Source organism: Electrona antarctica, assembly GCF_951216825.1.
Source record: "Electrona antarctica genome assembly, chromosome: 14".
In the NCBI taxonomy this organism is placed as follows: domain Eukaryota; kingdom Metazoa; phylum Chordata; class Actinopteri; order Myctophiformes; family Myctophidae; genus Electrona; species Electrona antarctica.
In genome coordinates, this window is record NC_136795.1 from 21,676,947 (window position 1) to 21,704,290 (window position 27,344).

The window sequence follows — 27,344 nt, forward strand, 5'->3', positions numbered from 1 at the left end:
TGTGTGGAGTAACTAGGCTTCATGCTGCAAAGGGAGGGATGTTCAACGACCCGGCATGGAGTTTGTAGTGGACGAGACACAAGGAATGTATGCTTTGCTGTGAGTGATTCAACAAGATCAAAGATGCATAGCCTGGCGGGTCGGGATCATGTGTTATGTTATTAATATAAATACCCGTCGATCATATCACAATAGCAAAATATTGTTTTGGATACAGTCAGATACAGACAGATCAGTGAGTCTCCTCCTGTCCTGTGGCGTTTGGCAGCCGGTGGATGGACAGCTCGCACGTGTAAAACTCCATTCCAGTGTTCTGGAAAAAAAGCCACGCCTTGCGTCTCACCACCACCAACTACACTGGCCAACCGACCTTGCTGAGTCAAGCCTACATTTTTATGTGTATATTTATTTATCCCATAGGCCTACCTCATCATGCGACGGTGACTTAAAAATAGCAGATGATCTACTACAACCTCACAGACAGTCACAAACGCGACACGTGGGGGTGAGGCTGTGAGCTTGTAAATCCAGTAGTTACTGCAGTCCTCTGGGCTCTGCTACAGGACTGTCTGTCAGAGGAACATTCCATTCACTACTCAGTGCTCAGATCCGGGCTAAAGCCCGTCCCGGATCTACTGTATCTGCATGGTTACTTGCACGCACCTATCACGCAAACACACTGTTTCCGTATCCGCTCTAGACCGGAATATATCCTATATAAATGTGTTAGATGCTTTATAGAGATTTGAGTCAACTGTAGAGTTAATACATTATTATTGTTACAATAATAATAATATTATTGTTGTTACAATAATAATAATGTTATTATTATTGTTGTTATTATGATTGTAAAAAAAAAAAAAAAAGATTAAGAGAAAAATTATAATAGAAACGTTCGGTCGGTTCCCCTTCTCCGCTCGAGTCTCACTGGCCGTCGCATTGTCCGCGCCCGCCCCTGGCGGCGCCTGAATGGACGGTAGACTGGGTTAGGTTGTCGCGGTGGGGAGTAGGGTAGTGTAGGTTGGGCTGTGTGCTGTGCCTTGCTGCTGAGTGTGTGTTCCCGTGCTGTGTGTGGCCTCGCCGCTCGCGCACCACGCACGTTCCTTCCGTCCCCCCCCGGAACCGCACCGCACGAGCTTGTTTTGAATTCTCGGATGCCTTTCATTTAACACACACATACAACCCGACGGTTGAACCACCGCACGGGACGGGACGGGACGGGGGGCCACGGCAGCACGCGCCAGCAGCTTTAACATTTTTATATTTATTTACCCCCCTCCCTCCACCACACACACAAACACACATCCACCCACCCCCATAACAACACACAACAGTCGTTGTTTAATTGAATTAGAAGCTCCATAACGTTTAGAGCGACAGGGGGAAAAAAACATGGCAGCGGTGTTGGTGAGCAGCGGGTCCGTGGCGGTGGGCTCGTCGTCCGGGGGGCCGGTGGCCCGGCTCGAGGGCCGGGAGTTCGAGTACACGATGAAGAAGCGCTCGGTGACCGTGGGCCGCAACTCGTCGCAGGGCTCCGTGGACGTCAGCATGGGCCACTCGAGCTTCATCTCCCGGCGGCACCTGGAGGTGTTCACCGCCGGGGGAGACGACGGCGGAGGGACCGGCGGCGGGGAATTCTACCTGCGCTGCCTGGGGAAGAACGGGGTGTTCGTGGACGGCGTGTTCCTCCGCCGGGGGGCGCCCCCACTGCAGCTCCCCAGAATGTGAGTTTTAATGTCATTATTATTATTGTACAGTAGTGTGGGGGAAGAAAATACTCTCATTTTTACTTAAGTAAAAATATCAATACTGCAATGTAGAAATGCAAGTAAAAGTCCGGAATTCAAGATGTACCTGAGTAAAAGTACAAAAGTAGAAGGTAATCAATGGCAGATCCAGGCGACGCATTGCTATTTTCAAATGGCCTAAATGTATTTTGGGTTGAAAGTGGTTGATGTATGTTTTGTAACTCGTAACTAAAGTTGTCAAATAATTGTACCGGAATAAATGTACAATATTTGCCTCTGAGATGTATAGAAAAAGTACATGTACTGAAAATTGGAAATACTTTAGTAAATGTACTTAGTTACTTTACGCCACTGGTTATTATTATTGGTAATTATTATTGTTGATGCTGTTTTAGAGCTACGCTACTACAACAACAACATGTGGATGCTAATGATGCTGATGCTAACCGACATTGTTTTGAATCTGCACTGCTAGGTGGAGCAGAGCACGTGTTTTTTCCTCGCTAGCCCAGCAGGACAGAGTGTACACAGTCACATTTCCAGTGTTAATTTAACTGCGGGTGTAACAAATGGAACGAAATGGACCATATAGGGTCATTTGCTTTTGGTTCCATGTGTTAACCACTCTGAGTACAGGCCATTATTGACGCAAAAGGGTGCATTTGTTTCCACAATCTGTCAATTGTGCATTCTCTCCCAAACTGAGCAATCCTATCTAGCCTTTGCTCCATTTTCGTTCTGAAAATGGAGCAAAGATGGAATAATCAACAACACAATCTTACTATAAATGATTTCTCAGTGGCAGATATTATAATAATCATTTGAGATGTTACCCATAACGCTTGTTTAAAGTGTGAGGCTATAACGCAACATTGAAGGCCTATAGCTGATGTTAGCCAGATCAGAGATGTCAGATGTGCTCACTGTGTTGAATGATGAAAGCTATAAAATACTAAATGTATATGGAGTTGGTTCCTGGGGGTGTGTGTGCGCACGCGTGCGTGCGTGCGTGCGTGTGTGTGGAGAGAGACTTCCTAAACGTAAACAAACCAAATGTCCCCGCCCTGAACCAGGGGCATGCCATGACTGGGCCTCAGCCTAGACTAGAGTAGACCTTTGGAGGTGATCCTCAAACAGGACGTTTGCATTGTGTCTTAAATGTTAAATGCTTAAAGCAGCCGCTGGCTGGCATGTAAGATGAGAGTAGTACTATATTTATCTAGTCTAATAATGAATAACATTAGATTACAATATTTAGGGTGTGCACTGTGCATGCCAGACCAGTGATGGTAGCTTGACCTTATCGTTTACATACAATGTGCAGAATGTTGTGAAAAGCAACCTAAACATTTTTTGTCTTTTTAGTGTTTGAGCTTCTTTGCAATACAGAGGAGAATGCTGTTAGAAAACAAGTTAGTGCACGTTTACCAGAACAGTTCTGCTCTACGTCTCTACCAGATAAATTTATCTAACTACTAAACCATGATAAACATAATGTACCTGTCTAGGTTTTGGGTGGTGTCGGGTCATTGTGTTGGGGTGTTTGTGGTTCTGTCATAACGTACCACCCACGCCCAACATTTTTCACCTGATGATACATTTATTACACATTAATCCTCAAAGGTCATTATGATTTTAAATCGGATGGTTAAGAACACATGTTCTGTCGTAATAGTAAACATTAGCCGAAAACGTTCAGGCAAACCAACCTTTCAGCAGAGACCCTGCGGGGACCCCGGTATTGTGTATATACTGTATATGTAGGGTTTAAGTGGTTATAACCGTTATAGTGGTAGACAAACTGGAGAAGGGTGCACACCAGTATTGGGGCGCACACCAGTATTGGTGAGGTGCTAATGGCCTTGGGCGTTAATCATAGAAAAAAGAAGAAAAAGAAAGCCACAATGCTGAAAATGTATTAAAAAGAAACCAACGTTTCGAAACTTTCGACCTGTAAGGTCTTCTTCAGGGAATGAAATATGACGTTATAGAAGTCAGGTAGAGCATTGTAAAAATAAGCAAATATTTTCTAGTGAATATCGTTGATATGTAGTATATGGAGTTCTCAAATATTAGATCTGAAATGATACAGGTTTTTTTTAGCACCTGTATAGTGTATATACTACTAAACGAGTATGCATGCAGGTAAAACCCTTTGTTGTTATACATTAACAAATGCATACATAGAACGCCATTTTGCTTGCTAACTTACTCTCTTCATGCTACACACATTGTTGTTTGCCGAATGCCAATGTAGTGTAAATGAGCTATCATGATCATGTGTGAGAAATTACACAATATCAGATGCATAGACAATGCACCATCTAGCCAGGCTGTATTTTAGTTTTTTGTTGTTGTAAAACCTGCTGGAAATTGCTGTGCTGTTGCCCCAAAAGCCAGTTCACATTGAAAGGATCACCAAGTGGTTTCAGGTTTACACTATTGATCAGGCCGTCTGCCACTAAAGAGCTTTTAATCAACGGGACTCCTAATGTACTTACATTCACTCCCACTAGGAACATACTGCAGAGTCAGACCATCATCATGGTGTCCACAGCCAGCCGCCAACAACACTGTTTTGTTTTGTTAAAAATGTAAAGCTCTGTATTCTGATTCATTGCTATATAATGTTTGTTCAGTTACTCAGTAAGAGGGGTACGGTATCCCTCATCTCTCCAGCTCTTTAGTAAACAGAAAATGTTCAGGTGGTTGGTTAACACCCGAACGCTCAGGGTTATTTAATCCATTAAATCATAGCGCCCAGCGATTTATAGCAGCGGAGCACATTTAGCGACGGACCGGATGCTATCCCGGATGTGGCTGAAGTAGCTTTATGTAGCCAAAACACTCTCGATGCGATCGACAACAACGGGAGGTATGATTAATTCTACTGCGACTAGCGACGGGACCGCGATGGGCCGTTAACACATAATCTTTTCTTAGAATTGGACGGAGTGATTTAGATCAAGAGTTAATAACGTTTTAAGATTTTCGATCTCATCGGCTGAAATGGGGGGGAACATTTTCGATGACGTCCCACCGAAAATTTGGTGCGCAACGGACGCTCCCAGCCTGTGGAGCGATGCGATCGGTTTTGATATCAATAATCTCCATCCTTTTGATCACTCTCCGTCCTGAGTGCTGGGCGTTACTAATTGATAGGGCGGAGAACTCCGTCCTTGCCGCTCAGGGTGTCATTTATTGGCTACAATTTGATAGTGTTCCACTTCCACTTCCACATTTTTTAATCCATGAGTGTATGGGTGTCTCCTGATTCAATGAAATTGGCATGCCGACCTGAATATATTAGAGACGGGGAGACAGCAATGATTATTGGAATACAGATCTATTTAACACAAGGTTGTGAACCCTCTAAAAATATCACTTACAGCAGCCCCTTAATGTCTTTGCCATGCTCCTAAAAGGCAGTTCACAGTCATGCTACTTTACAGGAATCTATTGTGACTAGCTGGTGCAGTCATAATACTAGTGTAAGCAAAGAAGAAGGATACCAGGAAGCATTCTGACAGCATGGGGGTGTCGGCTGAGCTCTGGCAGTGTTGCCAGCTTTTGTGAGAGAAACAAGCAACCAGGTCTATAAAATCATCCATCCATCCATCCATCCATCCTCTGTGTGTCAGGTATTAATGATTTAAATCACCAGTGTTTTCAACATTTGTTCTTTTTTTTTAAGAGCCACTGCAGACGCAATGTGTCCAGGATGTAATCAAAGCTACATGTGGGAGTCAGAGGCACGTTTCCTTGTCCATTGGTTCATGAGTTAGGGGCTGTGGGAAAAAGCTTGTTTTGACCAAAAACACAGCCTGGGGAAAATAAATCTGAGATAAATCCCTTTTTCTGAATCAGATGACACAAGCGCCTGTTCAACAAAGAAAACACAAAATCTCTCGGCTTTGGCAACCAGAACCATGGCAAAAAAAGACTATCTTGTCTTTGGCACACAAAAAGATAAGAAACAAGCCCAAAAAACCCTGAACCACCAATATTTTCAAGTGACTTTACAGAAAAACAAGGCCAAAGCGGCTTACAATGAGCCGACATGGCAACATTGAGCCCTGGCCCAGGGGACTGGTTGGTTGTGTTCCAGGGATTCCACTATGGTGATGTAAACACACATTGAAACGGCCACCCACCCCCTGTGTCTCCCTGCCCCTCCCCCACTGTGTTTTCCCAGAGGCCCCCCCCACAGGAGTTCTTCAAGTTGTTATGATGGCTGTGTGACTCCTTTGTTTATTTACATTCTGCAAGACAAAAAGAAAGACGCTGCTTAACCACCTAATATACATTGTCATTTTGACAAATTGCGAAAATAGCCGATCTAAAACGGCACATTGTGAGCTTAATTGGCTCTATTTAAAAAGTGCTGATAATTTCCCCAAAAATAGGGATGATTATGGTTAATGTGGTTAAAGTCCAATATAAAATGGAAATCTAAAGTTTGCATGCAGTGTTATGCAAGTGTGCATTTTGATTTAGCAAGCGTTGTCTGTCTTGCACTTATCCTAAACAAGTGTAATGCTCATAATCATGGTGTCGTCCACAGTAACAGTTTTTGTATTGAAATGTACCCATTCTGCATACTGAGCACGCTAATGCTATACAAGCTTTTCATTCCGTGTGCAACTTGAACATATTGAATTATTCAATTGAAGTTTTGCATAGTAACACATGTATTGGTTCATATGATAACCCTTTATTAGGTATTTATTTAGTAGGTTGTGTTTGTTGTTTAGGTCCAGTTTGCTTGTGGACATTTCACCTAAGGTGGTCAGCGAGGGTGGGGATGGTCTTCCCTCCTGAGGAATTTGTCACACATTTAGTTTGTGTCTGACATAACTGGGCCCCCCAAGGCAAGAAACACAAATACCCCTATAGTCGTAAAGCATGTGTTGGGGCCCACATACAATCTGAACCAGGGCTGCTGCAGCTGTCTATTATCTTCATCAATCACACTATATTTTATTCCATCAATTACTTTTTAGAATAATCAAGAAGCTTTTTATTTATTTATTTTTAGTGTAGGGGTCTTAAATTCTTAATGATAATCTGTACTTCCACTGCTTATAACCACTTAAACCCTTTGGCCCACTTTACACGGAAACTAACCATACAGAAAACATCAAATGTGCCTTCTGTTTAGCCTGCCGGCTGTGTTTTTGGGGGTTGAAAACGCAAAAATAGTGAAACCACCTCCTAGATTGGAAATCCTTTACAGCACGCCACCACGTGTTTCTGTGTAAACACTCAAAACGGGGTAAAAACTCAAAAAAGTGTGAGGACATCACACAGGCCAGGTCGGCTCAGGTACCCTAGGGCTCTATATACTTGGTCTGCTAGTATTTCCCGCTACATCAAATCTCATTGCCGATCTAAAAGCTGCTTGACTATTTTCTGCAAATGTTTGCCCCAGAATTGGGAAGCTAGGATTCATGTGGTTAATCATGGCATTCTTTTTCCAACGATGCCCTAGTTGGTGCCAGGCCAGAGTGTTGGCAAAGAGCAATGGGCACCGTGTACCTTTTTTAAATGGATCGCTTTAGGGTCACTAAATTAATGGTAGAGCCATACGTTGTGTGAATTTATTGTATTGTAAACGGGCAACTTGTAAACGGGGCGGGAAGTCATAAAACAGAACTGATAATAGTCTTTGAAATCTTGTTGATTAACTGTGTCGTGTGTATAAATAATTGTGCTTATTCCTACTTTTAGAAGCATTTTTGATCATGTTCTGTTCTTTCTTTTGATTGCTGGACTTCTCTTGGTTATAATTTGTAGTGTGTACTGTGTAACTATAAGTGCATGGTCACAAGAGCGCCAGAAGCATCAGCAAGCCTTCCGTAACCGTCCATTCAATGGGATCGAAGGGGCCGGACCTCCAGTTGAGTTCAACATTGGTGAACTTAGTCCGGGCGTCGACCAATAGCTAAGAAGAGTCTGGTTGAACCCCCTTGGCAGTTATTATAATTTTTTAATACAAAATGATATCATATCGACATCGGTAATATCTGTTATCGGCCATAGCGGCAATTAATTATATCTGATATCGATATCGGCCAAAATGTCTCATCGCCACATCCCTAGGCATGAGTAACGGATGTGTTCAACACTTTGGCATGCGTTGTCTACTCTCCTGATGTGTCTGTAGCCAATACCATGCTCTAATGTTAAATCTGTGTTTGTCTTGAAAGCATCCCGGTTTTCTTTGATTGTTTTGGAAATGTGTCTTGTACACATACTATTTAACAGTCACTTGCAGATTGTAAGAACAACAACTAATGGACACTGCTTTCTTCAGTTTTCCTGCACCAGTCTGGCTCCTAATTCTTTCTCTCTCCACTCTCTCTCTGAGTGGCAAAGCTAATTTGAGACTTAGGTATCGGGGACATAGTTCTCTTAGCTCATGCCAACTCCGTTAGGGCTTGGCAATGAAAGTGCTTCGCCTGGCACTCTATAAGCAAAGAGAAATCAGGGCATTGGCAAACAATCTGGGCCTTCTCTGTCTCTGGGGTTTGAGGCGGCCTGATCTTAAGACATGTAGAATTGTTCGATCTATTCAATGGTATTTGTGAAACATGCAGGCTAATCATGCAGATTGTCTGTCCTCATTCTTGTCCAGGACGAATAGAAAAATAGCGGAGATCTACAAGCTCACAATGTGTTGAATCGTGAGCTTCTAGATTGGCTATTTGCTATTTTGGGGGAAATTTGCCTATCGTCTCTTTTGGGTGGAAACCTCATGTGGAAACCTTATTTGTCCCTGAAGTACAGCATTATTTTTTTTAAACGAAAAGTATGGAGATAAGATGTTACTGCTATAATACTGACAATGGGGATGTTAGGTTGAATGATACGAAAATGGAAGACTCTCCTTAGTTGGAACCAATGCAGAGAGAAGTGCTCTCCCACCTCCTCTAGCCCCAGGCAGGCACGCTGGTGTTTACATGCAGCCGCTGAGGGTGAGCGTGCTGCTCGCCTCGCAGCATGTGTTTGTGTTTACCACAGAGCCTAAATTTAGCCAGATCCTCTAGTGAGGCTCTTTGTTCCCCCCTAGAGGTGGCTGCGCTCCACTCTGCCATCACTTCAGACCTATTGCTCCAGACCTGACAGACAAACACACACACAGAGGGTTCTCTGATTGCTGCCTGCATGCTCGCTGCATGCTAGCAGCTGCGTAGTGTAGTGCAGTGCTTCTCAGCCCCATCACAAAGCATTGCAATCTTGTATATTGGTTATTATTGTCATTATTAAATGGGGATTACGTGGTAATGTATTTTTGTTTGTTGTGTCCCAGGGAGACTACAAATGTATCTTTTGGTTTTGGATCTCGAGCTAAAGTGAGGGATGTGTACTTTGCAGTACGGCTCGCCATATCTATTTTCTTATTTTCTTCCCTCGTAAATTAAGGCCCTACTTGATCATACTACACTAACTACAGCATCACACAAAATTATCATATAGTATAATGTTTATAGATTTGTCACATTATGGAATATCGATGCTGCAGAATTTAGTCACAAATATTGTGACATTTTGTCTTATTGCCCAGTCCTTTTTTGCAGTCAGTGGCGAATACAATGATTGTGGAGGTTTCAACTGTACCTGTATGAATTTACCTTCAGCATGGTTTTTCTTTAGCATGGGTAGAGTATTATTTAATATTTTTTTAATTGTAATTTAAGTCAGTTTCTATTTTCACATCCTGCAGCTTGATTTTATCATATTTCATGAAGCGCCACCTTTACCCCTTATCCCTAAACATTTTAACATAGTTCAACTAGCGGCTACTAGCCCATCTACATTGGCACGTCGTGAGCTTGTAGATGGGTTATTTGAACTATTTTAAAATGCTGCTTTTCAAAATAGTAAAAAATGACAAAAGTTTAGGCATTACCCCTTGTAAGGCAAGATCGGGGCCAAAGTTGTAGAATAGGGAAGAGTAAGGTTCGGTACTGAAATTCAATACATTCATTTTTTTTAGGGGGCACAGACCGAACCGCTTCGGTCGACGCTGTTCAAAGGAGGTGTTTTCTTTCCAACCTGCAGATCGGCACCGGAGCCAAACAGTACTCTGGGCCTCTCCAGTCAAGAAATGCTCAACTTTTAACTTTGGATCTTCTGTTGTGTCGTTTGTCTTTAGATGCACTTTCAGGTTCCCCAGCACCAACATCAAGATCTCCTTCACGGCCCTGTCCAGCGGCAGGAAGGTGAAGCGTGAGGCTCCGGAGTCGCCGCTGAAGCACGTCCAGCCCCACATCGCTCCCCTCACCATCAACATTCCAGACAACATCGCCCACCTCATGAGCCCCTTGCCCTCACCCACCGGAACCATCAGGTACTCGTCTATCTACAGCAGGGGTTCTCAACCCGTGGTTCGCGACCCCTCGGGGGGTCGCCAAAATATTTTATGGGGTCCCCAAATTATTTTCAAAAAATATATATATAATATATATATTTTTATTTTATTTTTATTTTCACGATTTTTCAAAAATAGCAGACCTACAAGCTCGTAGCGCGCCACTCGATGGCGCGCTATGAGCTTGTAGATCTGCTATTTTTCAATAGCTAAATTATAACAATGCTTAAAACACCAAAAGGGGTTCCTGCCCAAAATGGTTTAAGGTTATTGTAGCAGTCAATTTATATTGGGGGTCGGGAGGGGGCGGGGCGGGGGTCCCGAGACATTGCCAAAGCATTTCCGGGGGTCCCCGGCCAAAAACGTTGAGAACCCCTGATCTACAGCACTGTTCTGCGACCTGTGTTGCCAGTTGCCAAAGAAAATGTAAAACAACCAGGTCTATGAAGACAAGCCCAAAAGAGGAGGCCGCATGAGCTATTTATTCCTATATGCATCGGATATTTGAAAATAGCTGATCTACAAGCTCACAACGCGAAAACAAAATCTGAAAACAAAGTCCCTAGCACAAAATACTTGGGATGGGAGGTCGTCCATGGACAAATACTAAAAAAAAAAAAGAAAGAAATTTGGGGGTACTTGACTTTAAAATAATTGAGAACCAATCATTACTACACCTACACCTTAGAAACGAGCCCAACTACCAATATTTACAAGCCCACCTCTACTGAAAAACAAGCCCAAAGTCACTTATAATAACCAGACATGGCACTGTTTGGGACTTCAATCTGTTAACGGAGAGATATCATGTGTTATAAAGGCTATGTTGGAAGGACATTATGCATACATTACAGGTATGCCTTGTGATTGTAACTTTCACTGTTGATAATGCATACCGTTGCTGTCGGGAAGAAACCCCATATCTACATATTTTACGTTTTTGTGTTTTTAAATGTAAATAAATGTAAATTAACGCCCTACTTGATCATATTACAGAATCACTCAAAAGTAGCAGATCCACAAGCTCAAAACATTTTTTAAATTTGAATCCTGAACGGTTTCCACCAGACAGAGACGAGTACATTGGTCAAGTGGATTCTGTTTTTCTTCTTTTAGTTTAGAGGTGAAAAAATGGACAATCATCCTTTTTACGTCGTAACATATACTCTTGAAATGACCCAATGTCTCCCTCTGGGATATATTGGGTTTGGTAGTCTGCCAAAGTGGCCGCGTGGGGAGCCAAAACATACCACTATTTGACCGAGGGCTGCTATGAAACGTTCCGTTCTTGTCTTGGGTCAGCTTCAACCACTTAACCCTGGCATCACTATTTTGGGCAAGTCATTACAGGCCAGAACATGTAAAAAATGGCAGATCTACAATCTCACATTGTGACGCAGATCTGCTAATTTCCTTGTGCGACACGTTGTACGACAAAGTATATAAAATAGTGATTGCTGATGTTTTCATTCTCTATAAAGACTAGCATGTATCCCTAATCTGTACTGCCCTACAGAACTACGAAAAAAAGAATTAACTGATAATGGATTTAAAAGTGTTTCAACTGGTCAGCCAAATGAGAAATCGGCATATAAATAATATTACACTACTCTACAAAGGCTAATTTCAATTTGACCTTTTCGATACACAAATAAGTTGGTTTGTCCAAAAACATACCGGTAGTTACTCCTTTGTAGGGCAGTGCACTCAAAGGCAAACCCGGAGCGTCATGTGTGGGGTGGCATGCCCCCACCATCTCTCACATCTAGCCTAACAACAGCCAATTCTGGCCCCTTTGTTTCTTCTATGAATTCTCTTGTGAAGTTGTACTGTTTCTTTCCTTTATCCATCCTGGCTTGTTTCTTGTATAAAACATTTGTTACGAGATCCAATCCACTCCACTTTATTTATAAAGCACATTTAACACAACAGAGTTGAAACAAAGTGCTGTACACAAAATACTAAAATTCCAAGGGCAAAAAAACAACAATACATAAACAGGGCAATATAAAGACACAATGCAGTGGGAGCAGCAACTCTTAATCAGTATGTTGGAACGCCAAGGAGTACAAGTGATTTAAATACAGGCAAGGTTTGAGAAGCTCTAACATGAGGTGGAAGTTCATTCCACATCGTGGGCGGACCTATCCCCCCGCAATTTCAGCTTTTGGGATCTTGAGAAGTGACTCGTCAGTCGGCCTAAGGGCCCTTGTCGAATCTTTGGGAGCTACAAGTTCCGATATGTAGACTGTTGCCAACCCATTTATAGACTTAAAAACAAAAGTTAAAATCTTAAACTGGATCCTGTAACGCACAGGGAGCCAGTGTAGGGAGGCAAGAATCGGGGATATGTGGTCATACTTCCGTGCCCCTGTTAACCATTTCCGTCCATCCGACGTGTTCACACGTCCTAGCGCATCCTCAATGATATTCAGAGTAAAAGCGGCCATGTCTTTCCGGCACCCCCAGAGCTCCTATTTTGAAGGAATCCCGGCGCTGATTGTGTTAAGAGGCGAGCGGCTGCGTTTTGGACTAACTGTAGGCAAGCTTGGGTAACACCAACATAAAGTGCATTACAGTAGTCAAGGCGGGTTGAGATAAAAGCATGTATCAGACGTTTAAAATCATAATAGGTTACAGCAGACTTGACTTTCGCTAAAAGCCTCAACTGATAAATACTGGATTTAACAACAGAATTGATCTGTTTGTCCAAATCACTGTCCAATTTGACCACCGGTTTTAAAATCGGCCGCAGGGGGCCCAAAGTGTCCTAAACAAACATAATTAATCCCATAGAAGACTAGGCTGCCATATGACGTAATCTTCAAAAGTCATGTATTGGAGGGGCTAGCGCCCCTCAAAAAAAGAAGAAATGCCATAATACAAAGTTTCTTTCTTGCCAATATTCAATAGCTCTGTGTTAAAAGAAAATCACACCCGTGTGAACTGAGTGGTGCAAGGTCTTATATAGCCTGATCAGCTGTGGTCTGATATGATGTCAGTGACGTCACACACTAACCATAGCAACCATGCTCCTTCTTTGAGTGGACAGGTACACGAACATACAGACGAAGCTGGTTATTGGAGTGGTTTAAAAAAAGAAGAAGGCAATGACCGGCTCTACAAAAAAGGCTAGGATATAAAGGAGATTGCTCTGTCCTAGATGGCTAACGGTTACCTTGAGATAGGCGTCAACCTTGACACGGCCTGCCCTGTCGGGGATCAGCCCCGCCCACAGCTTAGCCTTTAGTATACCGAGGACAGAGCTGAGACAGAGAGAGAGAGGCGTTTCTGTTGAAGATCCTCTCGACCTTATAACCTGGACAGATGGTTCATAATTCCAGACAGACACTCTCAGGCCTGTGGGTGCCACGGCTCTATGGTCGTCTTTAATGTCACAGGCCATGTCCTGGCCTGTCCCCCAGGGGTCTATACTAGGCCTCGTCCTTTCCCCCCTCTTACACCAGAGGGGTAGCAAAACCCAAAGCATGACAGTTCTGACTTCTATGTTTCCCTCCACAGTGCTCCTGTCTCCTGCCCCTCCAGTCCACGAGGCGCCGGCCTGTCCGGATTCCGGATGGGCGGTCGCATGGTGAGCTCTGCCGAGCTGCAGCTCATCAATGACAACTCCCAGCCCGACAACGACAAAGACGCCTCCGGGGGCGACAGTCCCAAGGTGAGGCGGGCTTCAAGCTCCGGGGCAATTAACCCAAAATATATCAAAACCCTCGATTAACCCGTTAAGACCTGAGGCTGATTCTACAAATGTCTTCTAAATCCTAGCAGTTTTCTGACAAGCTATTGCTAATGTTGCTTTATCAGTGGTTCTCAAACCTTTCTATGTCAAGGACCCCCACAATTATATGTATTTGACTGCCGACCCCCATCTCAAAATAGGGACCCCCCAGAAGAAAAGATTTGAGATAAAAAAAAAAAAACTCAATCCCTCTCTGCTCCCCATGAGCAGATTGGTGCCTTGCATGGTTTCCACCGCTATCGGTATGAGTATGTAATGCACATTGTAAAGTGATTTGAATAACGGCGCTAACCACTTGGAATAGTTAATCCCCAAAAGGCCCTTTCCCCCCTATCAAATTACTCATGTGCCTTGCATTCATGGACAATTGTGTGTTTTTCAATGGATCTTATTTAAAATTGAGTTTGGGGTTTATATAGGAAGGGGCTGTGTCTGTTAAATGTATAAATAATATGTTTAAAATACTGAATCAAGCAACTTGAAAACTATCTGGGGTGCACACAGAAGCTAGAGTAGATGTTGGAGATATGTACAAAAAGACTCCCGTTTAATCTGTTCATATTTAGTCATGCATTTTGAGGTGTGCGTACATTCAGAAACATGTTTTACTTAAAACTCCATGTTTCAGGACTGCCTATTCCGGCGCGCTTGTGTCCATTGTAGGTGCACAAAAGGACTTTCTTGACTAAAATCTGCATCTTAAAATACTGGATAATTTAGATAAGACTTTAATCCAATCTAGGTGGCCTTAATAAAGTTTCCGAGATCTTGTTACTGTGAATCTAAAGTCCACCAGAGGACCCAGATTTGCCAAAGAATAACTGATCTACAAGCTAACATCATGTTGCGATTTAACACCTTGTTGGCTTATAAATCGTTTCTCATAGGCAAGCGAACCACTAGAACATTGCTATGCATAAGAGTTAACATTTTGTTTCTGTCAACAAAGTTGGCAACAAAATGTGCACTAATCCAACAAAATTATGTGTGGCCTCATCCAATTAACCCATTAAAACCGGGAAAGCATCTGTGTCAATTTTACTTTCAGATGGGGGTCTGCTGTAAGTTTGGGCAATAAAATGTTCCTATTGGACATCGACTGCCCCCACAATCGCAGATTATTAACGATACATTCGCACTATAAAAGCAATAATGTGAGAACAGCTCCCCAGTCCTTTAAACTTAAAGTTATATTCACTGTACAGCGGGTCAAAAATAGCAGATCTACTGTACAAGCTCACAACCACTGAGAGAACCACTGATGTAAAGCCCTTTGAATTGTCCCGATGTTGAAAGGTGCTAATACAAATCAACCTGCCTTGCCTCTCCCACGCTGCAGGACGACTCCAAGCCTCCGTACTCCTACGCACAGCTCATAGTCCAAGCCATCACCCTCGCTCAGGACAAGCAGCTCACACTGAACGGGATCTACACACACATCACAAAGAACTACCCCTACTACAGGACCGCAGACAAGGGCTGGCAGGTGAGTTCTTCTGGTCTCCTACTACAGGACCGCAGACAAGGGCTGGCAGGTGAGTTCTTCTGGTCTCCTACTACAGGACCGCAGACAAGGGCTGGCAGGTGAGTTCTTCTGGTCTCCTACTACAGGACCGCAGACAAGGGCTGGCAGGTGAGTTCTTCTGGTCTCCTACTACAGGACCGCAGACAAGGGCTGGCAGGTGAGTTCTTCTGGTCTCCTACTACAGGACCGCAGACGAGGGCTGGCAGGTGAGTTCTTCTGGTCTCCTACTACAGGACAGCAGACAAGGGCTGGCAGGTGAGTTCTTCTGGTCTCCTACTACAGGACCGCAGACAAGGGCTGGCAGGTGAGTTCTTCTGGTCTCCTACTACAGGACCGCAGACAAGGGCTGGCAGGTGAGTTCTTCTGGTCTCCTACTACAGGACCGCAGACGAGGGCTGGCAGGTGAGTTCTTCTGGTCTCCTACTACAGGACCGCAGACAAGGGCTGGCAGGTGAGTTCTTCTGGTCTCCTACTACAGGACCGCAGACGAGGGCTGGCAGGTGAGTTCTTCTGGTCTCCTACTACAGGACCGCAGACTAGGGCTGGCAGGTGAGTTCTTCTGGTCTCCTACTACAGGACCGCAGACAAGGGCTGGCAGGTGAGTTCTTCTGGTCTCCTACTGCAGTACCGCAGACGAGGGCTGGCAGGTGAGTTCTTCTGGTCTCCTACTACAGGACCGCAGACGAGGGCTGGCAGGTGAGTTCTTCTGGTCTCCTACTACAGGACCGCAGAATAGGGCTGGCAGGTGAGTTCTTCTGGTCTCCTACTACAGGACCGCAGACAAGGGCTGGCAGGTGAGTTCTTCTGGTCTCCTACTACAGGACCGCAGACAAGGGCTGGCAGGTGAGTTCTTCTGGCCTCGGTGTGACCACTTCAATGATTCCCGACCTGTTGGTGGGGGCCAACTGGGGTGCCATGATGATATTGCAAGTGGGCCCCCAAATAATTGGGAAAAGAAAACACTACGATTTTATTAATTTAATATAATATAATATCCTTTTTTTTTTAATGATGGATGAAAATAATGTCTATAATGGTAATGGTATTTTTTCTTTAAAACCTTGAATATACGTTTTCATCGGGAGGGGTCATACACTGATGTCATTTTTGCCTTTTTTATTTTTCTCTGTAAATATATAGCTATTTTGTTATGTATTAATGTGTTAATATTCTATACCCTGTTGATTAATTGAATACATGAGACCACAATGGAAACAAATCAGAGTACTATTTAGTGTTATCCCTTTAGCCTAAATGTTTTACTGTACCTCCGTGCTTAAACAGCAAACAATCAATCAATCAATCAAAACATAACATAAATAGGAACTTAAAGTATACACAATTGAGTGATGCTCTGAAAATGCACACGGCCCACTTATCTGACCACTTAACACAGGAACCGCTGCACCACTTTTAATGACATTATGTCAGTGCAGACCTGCAACAGATGACATGACACCGTTACACAGGAAACTTAGGCACACACCCACACACAAACACCGCCGCTGTCGAAATACCATACCTATGAAACCTCAATGCATAGTTGACATAGCTGGGAGAGCACTTTCCCTAGAAGCCCCACGAGCGGCCTGCTCGCTGACACCGAGGTACGCAAACGGCGAGAGAAGTTGCAACATGCCCTGTTATTTTCAAGTTCCGAATACCAGCTGTGACATGTTCCAACACCCGTAGTGCGTCATGTTAAGCAGATCTGACATTTTGTGAATGGATCCACTTAACCTTCCCAATTCATACTTTTTTTGAAGTGTTTTAAAATGTCGATGGGACAGTCCACACAACACCACTATTACAAAGACAATGGTAGTTAGTGCTTGTGAACTGCCCTTGAAGCAGCAGTTCACCCCCAAAATGACTATCAATTACACACCCCATGAAGCCTTGAATTCATGGATTATTTTTTGTTTCTCTGAAGCTGATCTAAAAGGCTTCCTCTCCCTCCTCTGTGTTGACAGAACTCGATCCGCCACAACCTGTCGCTGAACCGCTACTTCATCAAAGTGGCCCGGTCGCAGGAGGAGCCGGGCAAAGGCTCCTTCTGGAGGATAGACCCCTCCTCGGAGAGCAAGCTCATCGAGCAGGCCTTCAGGAAACGAAGGCCCCGGGGCGTACCGTGCTTCAGGACCCCCCATGGACCCCTCTCCTCCAGGTTGGACGCCCACCAGCTTAACTATTGGCATTGTACAAGCTCACAACCTATGTTTTTTACAATGGTAGACTTTTTAAAAGCACTTCTGTTGTTAGATATACTTAAGCTACACTTCTTCTGATGCACATCACTGTTGACTGGCATTCCAGTGCTTCAATCAGTAAGCCTGCAAGGTCAACAGCGTTTAAGTAACGTTGAACAGTCATCAGTCTTTCGGGTAATGTGTTTTTTTTACACTGCCTTGTGGTTTCCTAGAAGTCTCTTTATCAGCTACGGGTTCAGAGCAGCAAAGGGTTTCGTTTATTTGTAAGAGCCAACCCATTAAAAATGAAAGTGAAGCATAGCCGGGCTTTATATTCATAATGCAAAGCCTTGTTTCCCCCCTTAACAATACCTGCTGCTTGTTTTGATGTTAACCACTAAAACCCTATAGTATAGAGTATGTACTATATACCCAGTTGACCGTGGGCCCCCAGGGCTATATACTAGGTCCGCTACTATTTCCCTTTAGATCACTATAGAAATGCTTATATTTCAGCTGTCAACAGAGATCCATGTCTGCAGTTTGATAAGGTTGCGGTAAGGCTGCGCCTTAACCAAACCACATCCTAAGACATGGCGAGGGCATCAACAGATCCATTGACATGAACTCAAGACCATTGAAAGTCAACTGCTATGATTCACTATATGGAAACGCAGTGAAACAGAAATGTACTCATCACAAGAGCTCAGAAAACATTGAAGTGCCTAACTGCACCATGCTGTTACCATACCATCACTTGCAACCTACGAAACCAAATGACAACACGCTTGCAACATTGGGTCCAATGCACAAGAGCTTAAAGCCATGTGTGTGTACATTGTTCTTAACCCAGGCCTGACGTCGAAATAAAAAATAATATATATTCAAAGATTTGTGCCGCATTTTCACGATTTTTCAAAAATAGCAGACCTACAAGCTCGTAGCGCGTCACTCGGTGGCGCGCTATGAGCTTGTAGATCTGCTATTTTTCAATAGCTAAATTATAACAATGTTTAAAACACCAAAAGGGGTTCCCCATTCATTTGTTCCAACATTTCACCGTCAGTACCATCAGTGTTAATTAAATTTCTCCCCTCTGGCCTCTCAAAAAGCAGTCACCTTATCTAGTAAAAATACAAAGTTCAAATGAAGATGTAGTATCATAAAAAAGTTCTAATTTGCATAGAGATTATTGACATGTCTGTCCACATTTTGAAAATGTGTTATATTGAATATGATGTGAATATATGTTTTAGAACACTGCTTCTCAAAGCTTTTCATACCAAGGGCCCCCAATTTGGCTGTAGACACCTATCTGAAAATGTTTTGTGCCAGGCAGGGACCCCCAGAAGAGAGGATTGATTGAACATCTATATTATACATTTTTAAATAGCAGATGTAAGCTCACAGTGTGGCACGTTGAGCTTGTAGATCTGCTATTTTTGAGTAGCCAACATTTAAATGCATGTAAAGTGGTTAAATGATTGTGATGCTGTATTAACTCACCCGGCGCTAATTGTGCCTTTTGATGCCTATTTTCGTATGTGCCTCCACACCGATGACGCCTTAGTAGCGGTCCGGTAGCGGTCTGTTGAAAAAAAGGCGATAATATCTCGGATTCTTCTTTTTGGGTCAAAACAAGCTAAATGATATGATCCTCGCTTACAAAAAGTATGTTTTGGGTGAATTAAATGACATTTGCGGATTTTTACTTCCTGACTGAGTTTCTGGCCAAAACGGCTTTCAATCTAAGAGCCTCGGTCATTGAGTTGTGTGGTGCTCTGCGCTGCCCTAAGCCACCACTAGATGGTGGTCAGACCCCCTGGTACCCCCAGACCCCACTTTGAGACCCACTGTTTTAGGATACTGAGCTTTTTTTTTTAAACATTAAGTGGTGTGTGTGTGTGTGTCCATTAGGAGCGCCCCGGCCTCTCCCAATCACGCCGGGGTCCTGTCTGCCCACTCCAGTGGAGTCCAGACCCCCGACAGCCTGTCCCGAGAGGGCTCTCCTGTCCCCTTGGAGCTGGACACCTCCCCGGCCACGGCCGTACCCCCTCCACCCTCCGTGGCCACAGTGCAGCCCAAGCTAGCTGTCATCCAGGAGGCACGTTTTGCACAGAACACGCCAGGTAAGAAAGATGAATAAGATGAAAAAGTGCCCTTCTGGGCACAGGTCTCCACCAGGAGGATAGGACTGTGTGAGATGTTTGGCAAAATGTTTAGGAGTAATATAAACATGTTTGCCTTTGATGGCAATTGGATGATTTGAGGCATTTTGTTCCAAAAATGTGTTTTGCAAAAATCTACCTGTTGGTGGCGCTATAACAGGCCAATGTGAAAAGGGTGGGATATATTCCTCAGCCTAGTAAGAACATGTGTGAAAGATTTCACGTAAATTGCATGCTGCGTTCATGATTTGAGGCTTTTGTTCAAAACGGGGCAATCTTGCAAACTGTGAAAGCCAATTATAGACAATTAGGATGGAATATGAAATATCGGACAGATCCGACTTGAGCACATGACCATAGAGATACTGTGTAACGATTTGTGAGATTTTTGGACAGAATTTGGAGGAGTAATATCAAAAAATGTGTTTTACAAAGTCGGCCTCCTGGTGGCGCTATAAAAGGCAGATGCGGAAAATGCAGGTCAAAGGTTTGTCCTTGGCCTCTAGGGAGTGTGCATGCAACGTTTCACGCAGATCGGTGCAGTTGTAGGTAAAGAATGTGAAAAGCTGCCTCATGGTGGCGCTATAACAGGCCGTTCTGGAAAATGCGGGGCAGAGGTTCATCGTTGGCATCCAGGGAGTGTGTGTGCAAAGTTTGGCATCGACCGAGTTAACGGTGCCGGAGATTAGCTGGTAACGGACGGACGGAAGGACGGACGGACGGACGGACGGACACACACACACACACACACACACACACACACACACACGGAGTGCAAAACATACTCTCTCCCCATGCCTTCGGCCTGGTGGAGACAACAACCGCACGTCAATGTCTGTGTAGGCCTGTCAATAACTGCCTTTCTCGGCCCCACCCCTCTTCCATGTGTTTAGGATCCAAGAGGGGGTGGGGTGGAGGTGAGCGGGCGGGGTCGACATATGCCCTTACTGAGCTACATTCAAGACACTTGCCTTGTGTCTGACACTTGACTTGTGTCTGAACACAGCTTTGATGGATGTGTTCTGCCCCCTCCCCCCCATCAAACAAAATGTTTGGTCAAACCATATGGGCTTCCATTGGAAATGCATTGCAGCGGCCATTAAACACAGACACAAGACAGACACAAGACAGGTGTCTTGAATGACTGAACGCAGCCCAGTAAGGCCACCCCCTCCTGGTGCTGCGGCCATCTTGGATCCTAAACACATGGGAGAAGGGTGGGGCCGAGAAAGGCCCTTGTTACATACTCGCCTAATCGCAAGTCTTTGAGATAATCGCAATTGTTTTGCATAATCATCATAATTGTTTCCAAGTTGAACAATGTTAACACAGTTTCGAACATTTTCCAAAAATAGCAGATATATCCGATCTACAAGCTTATAATATTAAATGTCTGTCATTTCATTGCATATTTAATTGTATTTGTTATTTCTGCACTGTGCCATTTGTGATTATGAAGCCTAAAAAACGTTACAATTGTATTCATATGTTCCAATGTCCAATGCCAAAAATGCAATTAAATCCATTATTGCAATTAATTGTGACAGCCCCTACGTCTGCACACACATCTAACTCTTATATATTTTTAAATAAAATGATAATCTGCCTAGTAGAATTGTAGGCACACTGGGTATGCCCTCCAGGTACGCAATACCCACTGTACCCGTTGTACCTACTCTCAGAGTTAAATTAACATTGATTACACAATATAAATTGGGGTCTCCAAGATAGAAATGCCATCAAATGGGGGTCCGTAGCCTAATGCAGGTCAAACTGGGGGGTCCTTGAAATTAAACAGGCTGAGAGTCACTGCTAGAGCGGTCAAAATCTTCTCTCATGGGGGTCCCTTGCATATCTCTACAAATGGGGGTCCGCGGGATGATAGGTGTCAATTTGGGGGTCCTTGACATGAAAAAGTTTGGGAACCACTGATCTAAACATTTGAGCTCTAATCCGCGGTGTGGTCTTGTGCCCCAGGCTCAGCCATCAGCAACCAGCCGGTCCTCATAGCGGTGCAGCGCCAGCTACCTCAGAGCATGAAACCGCTGACGTACGCCATGGCCTCTCCGGTGACCACCAGCAGCTCCCAGCCGGCCACCATGCAGGCCATCCACATACTCCAGCAGATCCCGGCGGGCTCCGCCGTCGCCGCCGCCCAGCCGGCCACCATCGTCCCGAAGACCGAGCCGCAGGAAAACGGAGAGCACGGCGACGTCAAAGGTGAGGAGGCACGCCACGTTGCGTTGTGAGCCTTTCGGTCGGCAATTTAAACATTTTTAATCTTTCTTAGATTTATTTTTAATTTCTTCATGAAATTACAAAAAATACAGAATTTTGTTTTTAATTCATGAAAGTCTTATTTGGGAATGGTTTTTTTTTAATAGTTTTTGAAATAATTAAAACGGTCGGGCCGCTCTAGTGTAGTGGTTAGAGCATATGCCTTTCATGCGGAAGGTTGTGGGTTCGAACCCTGCCTGGCGTCGACGTCAGCAAGAGCGTGCGGTCGCAACGGGTTCCTAATATCACGCCAAATCAAATGGGTTCAGATCTGAGCAAAGTCTCCTGAGGAGAAGCCTGTCCTGGACGGGGTATCCGGACGTAAAAACTAATCCAATTAAAAAGGGTTGTTCTGGGGGCACGGTGGCACAGTTGGTAGTGCTGTCACCTCACAGCTAGAAGGTCCTGGGTTCGATTCCCGCTCGGGACGCTGTGGGTGCTGGCGGCGTGTTTCCTCCTCCGCGTCATCAGTGCCCATACCCGAGGCGGGGTTGGCGAAAGGGCCTTTCTGTGTGGAGTTTGCATGTTCTCCCCGTGTCCCCTAGGGTAGGTACCCTCACAAAAAACCTGCAGTAATCCTGGTCTCTAAACTGCCTCCCCCTGGCCAGCCGGGGCGCCCGATGGAGGGGAAATGAACTGGTTGGAATAACGTGTTCCTTCCACTCGCTATGTGCAACCAGGGAAACTCCCCCTGTCAGGTGTAAAGGAGCAACTTGGACACTCAGGCATGAAGGAAGCATGAGTTCAAGTCCGTTGCTCTCCCCATGTCCCCCATATATGGGGACTAGGTTGGCGGAGGGTGTGTAGAGCCCAGGATCACATTAGATCATTGACACAGGGGTGAAAAATGGGTTCCAAAATCGTGGGATAAAAAGAAAAACGGTTGTTCTGTCTCCTCAGTGAAAGTGGAGGCCATTCCGACCACCATCATCAGCCACCACCACGCCTCTCTGAACAGCCGGGTCATTCAGAGCAGCCAGTCGGCCACCACCACGGGCCTGCAGACCTTCACCATCGTGCAGCAGCGTCCCCCTCCGCTGGGCCAGCACCAGCTGCCCATCAAGGCCATGATCACACAGAACGGCACCCACTGCCTCACCACTGCCATCCACCACCAGGGACCGGCCACTTCAGGTGAGAACTGGACTAAAAGCACTGCTTCCCAAACAATCTACAAGTTCACAATGCGTAGCTTCGTGCTGCATTCAGTGCTTGTAGATCTGTTATTTTCAAAGTATTTAACATTAGGGGTGGAAAATGAAATCGATTCATAGATCGCAATGCGGACATGGACGATTATGAATCGATTTGCAAAAGTAAAAAAATCTATACATTTTTTATTATGGTTTATAAATAGCCAATCTGAAAGTGCACAGCATGTCACATTGCCATGTGAAACTAAAAATATTCCAGTGGCAGAATAATAATTTGATCTCTTGCTGACTTTCAGTCTTTCAGTCTCCATCTTACTCAGCTCACACTGCCCTCTGGTGGCACATGCTGTGCACTACAATAACAATACTAAGTACTCCTTTCATGCTGTTTCATGAATCATATAGTGGGCCCATAGTCTCTAAAAAAAATAATCCTTTCCAATTTCAATTTCTGCTACAGTTTCTACAGTTAGGACTGGGGGGGGGGGGGGGGGGGGGAATTGGACCCCGAGTCAGGAACCCTGAGAGTCCCTGGCTCGCACCTTGAGAACTACTGCCCTAGCTGTTTTTAAATTACAAACCGGTGTCAGTCAGATAGGTGCTCTGTATCGAGTAAAGACTAATACACAAATGATGGAATTATCGGAATCAGCTTCGGAAATGATATATATTTTTTATTTTTACTTTAATGTTCAAAATAAACTTTCTTTCAATCTCTAGCCCTAACGTGACAATAACCCCCACATCCCCTATCTCGGTGTGTGTGTGTGTGTGTGTGTGTGTGTGTGTGTGTGTGTGTGTGTGTGTGTGTGTGTGTGTGTGTGTGTGTGTGTGTGTGTGTGTGTGTGTGTGTGTGTGTGTGTGTGTGTGTGTGTGTGTGTGTGTGTGTGTGTGTGTGTGTGTGTGTGTGTGTGTCCTACGTAGCCACCACTGCCGTGGCGAGCCCCCTCCACCTGTTGGCGGCCCACGCCTCTGCGTCGGCCTCCCTCCCCACCAAGCGTCAGAACGGGGACCAGCAGGGCCCCGACGCCAAGCGCATCAAGGTGGAGGAGGAGGGGGAAGCTCCTCCCCCTCAGGCCTCCGGTGCCACAGCGGCAGCAGCAGACCCCTCAGACTCGTCGGCAGCTACCAACCAGGGAGACCACCACCTCAACTAGTAGCTTCCCAATCACACACACACCTCTCTCTCTCTCATCCTAAATCATACTAATGTAATAACAAGTGTTATAGAACACCGTTATTTCATTACTATTAAGTTATCTCTGAAATGGTACAAATGTAACCAATGTGGTTACATTTTGCACCATTTCAGAGTTAGAAATGGATAAAACAAACTAGGACTCAAAATCTCTCTATTTGTTTTTAGTTTTCTCTCTGTCCTTCCATATAGTTTTTAATTCTGAGGACCCCCGGTTTGGTATTCATTACGCCACGGACCCAAATGGACCCATTTGTACACTTTCTGAGTTGAAACACCTGTAAGGGTCCCATTTTGGTTCCTAACTATCAACCCCCCAAGGACCTCTGGTGACCCGTCCCTAGTTTGACAACCACTAGTTTAAATGTTTTTCTTGTATTATTATTATTTTACTTCTCCTCCTCCTACCGTGTTTGACTCCCAAGGTGCCAAACGGAGAGGAACTGTTCGTATTGTTGTTTCCTTCAGTTCGTGGTCATGTGTTCCAGAGTGGAAACAGGACAAACAGTAAAAAATAAATACAGAAAGACTATCTAAACAAATCAGACAGCCCCTTTCAGAGACCAGAAAAAAATGGAAGCAGACTGTGATTGGACAATGAAGGGGGGGAACGAAGTAAAAATCGGACAAAAGGAATAAACTTGTGAATAATAAAAAAAAATGAAAATGAAAGAAAAAGGTGTGCGCCCCCGATGAACCCCCTCCTCTTCTACCATGCCCCGTGAGACATTAAGCTAATGAAAATAAGGACTTGAGGACCACAGGACGACATTTCTGCCAATGAGAATAAGGAAACAAGACCACAGGAAGCCTTAACAACAATGAAACCTTATGTTCGATTTATGTGCCGTCGTACGGCGGTTTTGAGCGGCGGACATAGCCGATATACGTGTATATCGTCTCTGTTGGGCGGAAACCTCATATGTCCAAAAACTTAGCAGAACTTAGCAAAACGTAGCAGAACTTGCAGATCTGCTACTTTTGATGCTTTTTGTGTGATGCTATAGTATGATCAAGTACGGTGTTAATTTATGACACAAAATACCCACAAAAAGTTAGAACATTGTGATAAGAGGTTTTTGCCCCGACAGTATATAGGGCCTACGACTACGTTCGTCTGTGCGACACTGTCCTGTGCTGAAATATAAACCAGGCTTCAAAAGAGCTTTGGCCTTTGAACCTCAAAGATGTGGATCTGAAGGTGCGGTTCCGGGTCCGTTCCGGTTGGTTCCGGGTCCGTTCCGCTTGGTTCCGGGTCCGTTCCGGTTGGTTTGGGTTTGGTGTGGGCGTGTCAAGTCCTGGCCGGAGGCCACACCTCTTCTGTCTCCTTAATACCTCAGTGCAGACTGGGCTCTGGGAAGAGCATTGGCTTGATAAGACAAGATAAACAAATTAACCACTTTAACCCTAGCCTCCCTGTTTCGGGCATCATGTATTTTGATTATAATATCTTTGTTTTTTCCAAAACATTTTAGAAATGATTCAAAAGTAGCAGGTCTACAAGCTTGTAGATCAGCTGTGTTTGAAAAAAATGAAAAATAAACTTTTTTTAATTAATTTTATTTTAACCATTTATTTGTATTATTATCTTAATATGTTTTATGGCTTAAGTGGTTAAAACACAACACAGTTGAGGAAGAGTCCGGTGGGGTGGGGAGGGGGTCACTTCAGAGACGATATTCCTGAACCTTTTTCGGCAGCTAAGCCTTTTTACATAAATACTGACCTTCCTTTTATCGCAGCTGTATGTAGAAATGCAGCACATTGTTGTTCATGAAACGTGGAGCATTGGAGTTTAGTTTTTTTCTTTTCTTCTTCCTTTTTTGGATGTAATTTCACTTATATAGGACAAATAATAATTTAATTATAAAAGGAAGCATAAAAGATGAACGATGAGGTCGGCGACATTTCAAAAAATGACCCGAGCAAAGTTTAGAATTCTCACCCTTTTGTTTTAGTTTTTTCTTTTTGTAAAACGTGGACTTCCTTGCCGTTCGGTGAAACCCAAGTGCAGTTTCTTAACGGAACTCTGTGAATGGACTGTTTTCCCCTCCTTGTCGAACCCATGTTCTGTCACATCCATATATGAAATTGCTTAGTTATACCTACATATTTTAATACTTGCACAGATAACCGATATGCTATAAACCTATGAATCTCTCCATGTGTAGTTTCAGATGTCTCCTTTGACCTTGCATGTATCAAGACAAGAGAATCCCTAACCCCAGTCGATAACTGTAAACTGAACAGAGGAAAAGAAAAGAAAAAAGAAAAGAGAAAAAAAAGACATGCTTTACATTAAAAAAAATGGCAAAAAACAGACCTGCACTTGATTAAATGTTTGTGTTTTATTTTTTAGCCTCTATTTTCTTTGTGGTTCTTCCTACTTCCAGACAACCTTATTTCCCTCGTTCACCTTGGCTGTGTTGAATTTGTGGAGTTGACAGACACTTTTTGCTTATTTGACTCTGTTCTGGCAACCTGACACACGTCTTTGTTTATTTTTTTGGTTTGTACACGTCCCAAATTGAATAGAAAAGAAAATATGATTGATGTATGTTCGGTGGAGAAATTATTTGTTTTTCTCCCGTTTTTTTATCCCTTTGTTTTTTCCCCCTTTTTTTTTAATAAATTAATTTAAAACGTATTAGCCTGTAGCATTCAGTTTTGTTTTGGCCGAGTTGTGGTCTGGTTCTACAACAGCATAGCAACCCCCTGAGTTTGTGCGTTAAGCCTGATACCGTTTCTGTCAGGTGGAAAGTAAACCTTGTATGTCCAAAACTGCTACTTTTTCAGGATTCAAATTCAAAAGTAGCAGATCTACAAGCTCGAAATGTGTCTACTCGCAGCACGTTACAAGCTTGCAGATCTACTACTTTTGATGTTTTCGTGTGACACTAGTATGATCAAGCAGGGTGCTAATTTACAAAAAAACAATGAATTGCCACACAAAT

The 27,344-nt window shown here is 44.0% G+C and overlaps 1 protein-coding gene across 1 annotated transcript; it reads left to right on the forward strand.

Moving 5' to 3' along the window:
• Positions 1-888: 888 nt before the first annotated feature.
• Positions 889-26,710, forward strand: foxk2b (forkhead box K2b). The gene is made up of 9 exons (XM_079521102.1): positions 889-1,724; positions 9,907-10,101; positions 13,645-13,798; positions 15,219-15,365; positions 17,378-17,571; positions 19,511-19,722; positions 21,739-21,981; positions 22,939-23,172; positions 24,117-26,710. The coding sequence occupies exons 1-9, from the start codon at positions 1,393-1,395 to the stop codon at positions 24,347-24,349; spliced, it is 1,944 nt and encodes a 647-aa protein (XP_079377228.1). The 5' UTR covers positions 889-1,392; the 3' UTR covers positions 24,350-26,710.
• The last annotated feature ends 634 nt before the right edge of the window (positions 26,711-27,344 follow it).

Bases quoted from the DNA above. Each gene is read 5' to 3' on its own strand.
- foxk2b (XM_079521102.1), top strand. From the start codon at position 1,393: ATGGCAGCGGTGTTGGTGAGCAGCGGGTCCGTGGCGGTGGGCTCGTCG. The intron at 13,799-15,218 runs GTGAGGCGGGCT...CCCACGCTGCAG, and splicing joins CCGGGGGCGACAGTCCCAAG to GACGACTCCAAGCCTCCGTA. The intron at 23,173-24,116 runs GTGAGAACTGGA...TGTCCTACGTAG, and splicing joins CCAGGGACCGGCCACTTCAG to CCACCACTGCCGTGGCGAGC.